Source organism: Argentina silus, assembly GCF_951799395.1.
Source record: "Argentina silus genome assembly, chromosome: 11".
Taxonomy (NCBI): Eukaryota; Metazoa; Chordata; class Actinopteri; order Argentiniformes; family Argentinidae; genus Argentina; species Argentina silus.
The window spans coordinates 10,714,589-10,722,088 of NC_139665.1; the positions used below are offsets into that span (position 1 = coordinate 10,714,589).

The 7,500-nt window shown below is 52.9% G+C and overlaps 1 protein-coding gene across 1 annotated transcript in view; it reads right to left on the minus strand.

Moving 5' to 3' along the window:
• Window positions 1-7,500, minus strand: part of pard3ba (par-3 family cell polarity regulator beta a) — an 88,792-nt gene that overhangs the window by 46,318 nt on the left and 34,974 nt on the right. Inside the window, 3 exon segments of the mRNA XM_083680590.1 lie at window positions 1,120-1,305; window positions 6,844-6,972; window positions 7,241-7,380. Coding sequence (XP_083536716.1) covers window positions 1,120-1,305; window positions 6,844-6,972; window positions 7,241-7,380 — 455 coding nt within the window.

Consider the following 7,500-nt stretch of genomic DNA (forward strand, 5'->3'; position numbering starts at 1 on the left):
AGCCATTAGAGCTACCGCTGACCTTTGACCTGCCTCATTACAGAGCCAGGGCCTTCGTCATGCCATCAGTGTAGACACGCACACACACACACACACACAACACACACACACACACGACACACACACACACACACACACACACACACACACACACACGAGACACACACACACACACACACGAGACACACACACACGACACACACACACACACACAACCACCCCCACACACACAGAAGTAGGTTAGATGGTAGTCTCAGTTGGAAGCTGCTGCTGCTGTAGCTGCGGTGTCTCCTCCCCTGCCTGGTGAGACTGTGACAGCGGCAGCGGGCTCTGGGGACACACTGGTCTCCTCCTCAGTCCCAGCCCTGCACACACACATACACTCACACACACACACACACACACACACTCACACACTCACACACTCACACACTCATTAGCCAGCCTCTGTACAGCATTTGCGTTTCCCTTGAAAAGCTTCGGAGGAGGAAACGTGGGACAGACACACTACCCCCCCCCCCCCCCCCCCCCACCACCACCTCCCCCCCCGCCATTTCTAAGAGCTAAACGGGCTCGTCAACTTTCTCTCGCTCTAAGTTTAGTTTTCCCCGTCTCTCTCTCTCTCTGTCTTTCTCCAGTCTGTCTCAGTTCTTCTGTCTTTCTGAGTCAATCATCCTGCTCTCTCTCTCTCTCTCTCTCTCTCTCTCTCTCTCTCTTTCTTCTATTTGGAGCATCGTTCCGCTGAGAGGCTTGATACGAGGGGGAGACGGCATGGTAGACATGTTCTGAACAGGGATGTTCGGAGAGCCCTGGGGGGACGGGGACAGGGACGACGACGACGACTTCAGAGAGTACCTATTTAACCCCCCCCCCCCCCCCCCAGACTTAAAGAGGTCCCCTTTAGACAACTTGACCATAGTGCTAGAGGGGAGAGGTCAGAGGTCGGGAGGTCAACTAAAACAGATGTGGGCTTGCAGACTGTGGGCTTCAGAGAGAGAGACAGACAGAGAGAAAGAGGGAAAGAGGGGGAGAAGGGGAGAGAGAGAGGGGGGGGGGGGGGGGAGAGAGAAAGGGTGGAAGTGTTTCAGGTCAGGTGGTTGAAAGTCTATAAGGTGGTACCTTTTGTGCGGCCCCCCCGTGGATGATGGACTTGATGAAGATGCCGAGGTCCTCGCCCGTCTCCCGAGACTTGTTGCCCTTCAGGCTGACGCCCAGGCCGGCCGAGCCTGACTCGTTCAGAGGCACCTCAAACATCAGCTGCTCCCGCCCGTCCTCCGGCGCCAGGGACCCCACGTCCTCCCCTTTCTGATAGGGGAGAGAGGGGGGGGGGAAGAGAGAGAGAGAGAGAAGAGAGAAAGAGAGAGAGGGAGAGAGAGAGAGAAAGAGAGAGAAAGAGGGAGAGAAAGGAGGGGGGTATAGACAGACGGAGAGGGAGAATAAATAAATAAAAGAAGATTGAGAAAAGAACAGGATGAGAATGTGTGAAGGAGGTGAGGAGGAGGGGGGGGGGTTATAGAAACGGTTGAAGGGAGGAGAGGAGAAGGGGGGGGGGTGCATTGAGGAGAACAGGGGGTGAAAAAAGAGGGAGAGAGGAGGAAGAGTGAGATGGAGGGAGAAGAAGAGGAAGGAGGGGGGAGTGAGGAGGAGGAGGAGGAGGAGGAGCAGGTGGCGAGCGAGAGAGAGAGAGAGAGAGAGAGAGAGGGATGGAGAGAAAAAGAGAGGTTATTCCATTTGAACATGAAAGCACAGGCAGGGAGCGTGCCATTTGAAAAGGAAACACAATAACCTTTTCATCGCTCTTTCTGGAGAGTGGTGGTGGTGATGGGGACGGCGGTGGGTGGTGGTGGGGGGGGGGGGCAGGGGATCATTTAAAAGTAATAACCCATCCCTGGAGGTGCCTACTTCTCTGATTCACTCTCGCTCTACCCTCTCTCCCTCTTCCTTTTCCTCCCCCCTCTCTCTCCCTCCCCCCACCCCCCGCCCTTTTCTTCAATGTGAGGAGAAAATGACCCGGGTAACCAGGAGTGAGGTTGGAGGGTTTTTTTGTTTTTTTTAAAGTGAGAGGGAGAGAGAGAGAGAGAGCGAGAGAGAAATGACGACAAAAGAAAAGAAAATATCTGTCATTATGACAGAGCCGTGAAAACGCCGGGGTTTTGTCGCCCGGGAAACCGTGGGCCTGTGAGGAGGAGGTGGTTTGAGGGGCTGCTTCACTTTGCACTCCTGTGTTCCATTGAGGACAATCAGAGTGGCAAGGAAAGGTGTGTGTGTGTGTGTGTACAGTGCCTCTGCATATTTTGGGAGAATTGGTGTGTATTTTCTCGGTGTGTGGGTGTCTGTTTTTTTGTGTGTGTGTGAGTGCCTGTGTGTCTAAGCACACGACCACAGCGTACTGTACTATCGTCACACTTAAGCCGAGAATTAAACTCCAACGCCATCGACAGATCGAGGAACGGGCGCGTAATGTTGTTGGGATTCCCCTGGCGGGCACAACTTTCATTTTCCCTCTCTCCTCCTCTCTCATGCATACGGGAGTCAGAGCCACAAAGAGAGACGTGTCACATCAGCTTGTCCGTGTTTCCGGGAGTGAATAAACTGGATTGCTGGTTCCTTGCATCAGGCGTGGCGCTCCGGAGTATCCTCTGACTGACTGCCAGCAGAATAAAGAAGGCGAGTGTTCTGCATTCAGAACGAGAGAGAGACAGAGAGAGAGAGAGAGAGAGAGAGAGAGAGAGAGAGAGAGAGAGTCTATCCGTCTGTCTACCTTCCCTGGTCCGTCTCAAAGCGAGCTCCTCCAGGGCTTGCGGTTGATCTGAGGTGGCTCTGTGAGTGAGCCCCCCCCCCATCCCCGACCGCCATCTCTCCCACAGCACCTATCCAGGCTTAAATCGCTTAAATAGCTTTTGGAGATCTTTGTGGACAGAGACGCACACACGCACGCACACACGCACGCACGCACACGCACGCACGCACACACACACACACACACACACACACACACACACACACATCCCCATAAGGCCATCCTTAGGGGCAGATCGGGACCCTCCATTCCAGAGCCCTATGGCTCCACGGCGCTACAACACCGTTCATTGTTCCGTCAGAAGTGGCTGTTAACAGGCTTTGAGACGGCAGGGACCACCCCCCATCAGCAAATGAGGAGACAAAAGGAGCCTTTCCACCCGGGGGGGAGACAGAGAGCGATTACACACACACTCTCTCTTTAAACAGAGAGTTTCAAAGAGCCAGATTAGCGGCGAGAGTGACATTCAATTAAGATGAGATCCTGCCGCACTCCGCAGCTACGGCTGCCAATTAATCGCCTTAATGTCGTCTGCTCCCCTGATCGCTCCACGCTACACCTTTGTTGCGCATGTGTGTGAGTGAGTGAGTGTGTGTGAGAGTGTGAGTGTGAGAGTGAGTGAGTGAGTGAGTGAGTGTGTGTGAGAGTGTGAGTGTGAGAGTGAGTGAGTGAGTGAGTGTGAGTGTGAGTGAGAGTGTGTGAGTGTGTGTGTGTGTGTGTGTGTGTGTGTGTGAGTGGGTGAGAGAGTAAGTGAGTGTGTGAGTGAGTGTGTGACCATGGCGACCAGAACACCTCCCATCCTGGTTCTGACCCATAGATAGAGAGAGAGAGAGAGAGAGAGAGAGAGAGAGGGGCAGACAGACAGGACAGGCCACAATGACACCGCAAATCCTGAGGCCGCCTAACTTTCTGCCTAACGACCTCACTTCCTGCAGGCGTATCTGGAGTCAGCCATGTGTGGCCTCACCCCTCCATCCTCACCCCTCCATCCTCCACCCTCACCCCTCCACCCTCACCCCTCCATCCTCCACCGTCACCCCTCCATCCTCACCCCTCCATCCTCCACCCTCACCCATCCATCCTCACTCCTCCACAATAACCTTCCGCCCTAACCTTCCACCCTCCACCCTCACCCCTGCCCCCTGGATGGTGTCCATCCATCAACTGGTTTAACCAGTTCACTTTGACTTAGGTCGTTCAACCAGGATCGTCACTCTCGACAGCTGCCGCTGTCTCGTCACGGCGCGCGCCAAGTCTGAAAACTCAAACTCCCACAAGCCTTTGTCTCCAATCGATCCATCTGGCATACTGTAGCAAAAACCCCGCACAGTGACAGAAACGAGCCACATTCTCACTCAATGGGACCTAAAGATATCAACCGATTCAGCCACTAGGGGGTCCATTCACTGTCAACGGCAGCTGTAGCCGGCTTATGGAACGTGGAAAAACGTTGCGTTTTTGAGCGGCGCCGCTTCAGTGAAAACAAATCACAACTGAGTAGGAGGTGTTAAAGAGGTGCCTTCCTTCCTGCCTTCCTTCCTGCCAAACATGAACACCCATAGCGAGCGTGGAGGAGAAACTCAGGAGAAACCTCATCTGAAACCCTCCTCCTCCTCCTCCTCCTCCTCTCTCTGGAGTGAACCCGGCGTGGGCAGGACAGCTTGCCCGTCCGTGTCACAGCCTCGAGTCTGTCCTGCACCCTCGCCGGTCTGCGCCTCAAGACTCGGGACTCCTCCTGAGGTACCGGCCGAGAACCCAAGTTCGAGTCGAGACAGTTTCACTCTGTGACGTCGGTGGTACCTCCTTGACAAACAGCAGACGGCCAGGGATGTTGACGGTAGCCTCTGGCCCCCTCTAACAGACTGCCTGAGACAGTCCCTCTGACTGATTGTGATCCAGCCATCATTCCCTCAGCTCCCTCAGAGTATACAGCCTGCTGACAGATACATGTCACTGGCTATGTCAACACCTCAGAGAGAGAGAGAGAGAGCGAGAGGAACACTGAGGCAGTTAACACCTTGTGTGTTCTACATCACGTGGGACTGTAAAGGACCATGTCCGGAGTGTGTTTATGTGTGCGTGCGTGTGTGTGTGTGTGTGTGTGTGTGTGTGTGTGTGTGTGTGTGTGGGGGGGGGGGGTTCTTGACTGCTCCCTCGGGTAACATCGGTCACTTGCTGACACGTCGAAATCTTAACGATCTGTGTATTCTGCTTTTTTTGAAAAAAAAAAAAAAAAAAAAACGGCTGAAATTGCCGAAAAACATAAACAGAAGGTGAAATTAGGTTTCTGTCTTTCATTCAACTTTTTGGGGAGTGGCACCTTTTTCCTGTTGTTCCCGAAACTTGGGATTTCACTGGGGCAGCAGAAATCGCATGAAAGAGATTTAATGTGCTTCAGTGTGGAGTTAATGCAATTATTTCGTGATGAATGTGGTTTGACAGCTATATCGCACATAAAACACAGTCACATATTTAAAATATTCATAAATATTCATTAACACACACGCGCGCACACACACACGCACACACAGAAGAAGCAGATGGCGACGGAGGACAAATGCATCACTATCATCATTATGTCTTTTGAAAATCCAAATCTTCGGTTCTCAGAAGCCATTCTCCTGAGAGCCGTACATACATTTTGGCTATAATTTACCACTTCAGAGAGCTAGAGAGGCTAACCCAATTACATTCGAATGGGAAATGTATTCAGGGCTCATGTGCTGAAGCAGAGTCTGAATAGACGCGTCTTTGTGTTCGGGGCTTTGTGAATGCAGCTGCTGTATATCTCGGGCCTGAGTACTTCATAATATAAGTGCAGAGTAAATTCACACTACTGTACAATAGACCACCATGGAAGTGTATGTCTGTACTGTATGCGAGTTCTGCATGAATGATTGAGTATTCCTGAGCCTGTGAGCGTGTGTGTGTGTGTGTGTGTGTGTGTGTGTGTGTTTGAGGGACATCAAACTAGCTTTGAGGAGAAGGAAGGCCTGCAGGAGAGATAAGCACCGCTGTAGATCTCAGAGGGGCCTCCGCAACTTTACCAGCCCAGATACCGGAGTGACAGATTCAAGGACAGGTTCAAGAGGAGGATAACAGACAAGTGTTAGAGGTGGATTAATGAGGGCAAACTATTTACAAAGGCCCCAAGTCCCTTTGGTGTGTGTGTGTGTGTGTGTGTGTGTTTGTGTGTGCATGCGTACAGTGCCTGTGTGTGTGGGGTCTCATTCTCTGTGAATATGCATCGTTCACTACAAAGCGTTTGGAGTGGTCCCTGACTCCCTTTGAAGTCGAGGAAACGGAATTATCTGAATAATCAAGAGGAGTGGAGTCGAGTACATGGACACAACTCTGTTTCCTGAGGAGGGGGGGGGGGGGGGGGGGCTTCACCCCAGCCCACCCTGGGCAGCTGTCTGCCTGCTTGTTTAGACGGATCGCACGCTGATTAGTCCGACTGTGCCATACGCAGTGTGTGTCTGTGTGTGTGTGTGTGGGGGGGAGGGGGGGCAAAGGTCGCCGGCCACAGGTACACACGGTCGCGGAACTCCCTTGCGGACTCGACATGGAACCGTGCGCCCTGACGTTTCCTGTCGGGCTCCTGGGGACGTGTGCGTGAAACTTCCTGTTTTGTGCTGAGTCAACAAACCCACATCAGGACAGGAAGAGAGGCGGTGTGGTGGGTGCGTGTGCTGGGCCTCATTGCGTGTGTGTGTGTGTGTGTGTGTGTGACGGGAACAATGGGGCACCAGTGTTTAAAGAGGTCGAGGATGCCTCCATAGATGCAGAAGACAAACGGGCAGTAAGTGAGAGGTAAAAGATTGGTTGCTTAAACAGAAACAGAAAGGCTGTTTAAGGCTCTGATCCATCAAACTGCTACAGTACAACAGTTCATGCAAGGACACAGAGTGAGATAATATGAGATGGATGATGTGTGTGTGTGTGTGTGTGTGTGTGTGTGTGTGTGTGTGGAGTCTCGCCACAGAGTGAGATAATATGAGATGGATGATGTGTGTGTGTGTGTGTGTGTGTGTGAATCTCACCAGTTCTCTTGGCAGGAAGATCTCCTCTTGCCTGGCCACTAACACGCACACACTCTCCCCCTGCTTGGTGCTCCTCAGCATGGCCACCAGCTCCTCCTGTGTACGGCCTGTCATATCAACACCGTTCACCTACACACGGGGAGAGAGGGGGAGAGAGAGGGGGGGGGGGGGGAGAGGGAGAGAGAGAAAGAGAGGGAGAGAAAGAGAGAGAAAGAAAGAGAGAGAAAGAGAGAGAGAAAGAGAGAGAGTCAGAGAAGAGGGAGGGGGGTTAAAATCTATATTGTGGCGGTTCTTCAGCGAGAACAACAGTTTTCGAGCTACAGGTTTGACAGCTACAGCTACAGATGAGTCCAGAAGCCCCATTCGTGTCTGTGAGAGAGATATAGTTAAGTCATGCCTCGAGGATGCGGTCTCCGGTATGCAGGCGGCCATCTTTGACAGCAGCCCCCCGGGGCAGGATGTTCTTGACCAGGATGGGCCCCGGGCCGTGAACAGACGAGTCCCTGGTTACCACGGTGAAACCCAGCCCCTCTGTACCTGGAGGGAGGGAGGGAGGGAGAGAGAGAGGGAGGGAGACAGTAAGTCGTTGACACCCTGTTGCCGTCTTTGACACCCTGACCCCCCCCCCCCCACCAGATCTGATCTGATCACAAAATG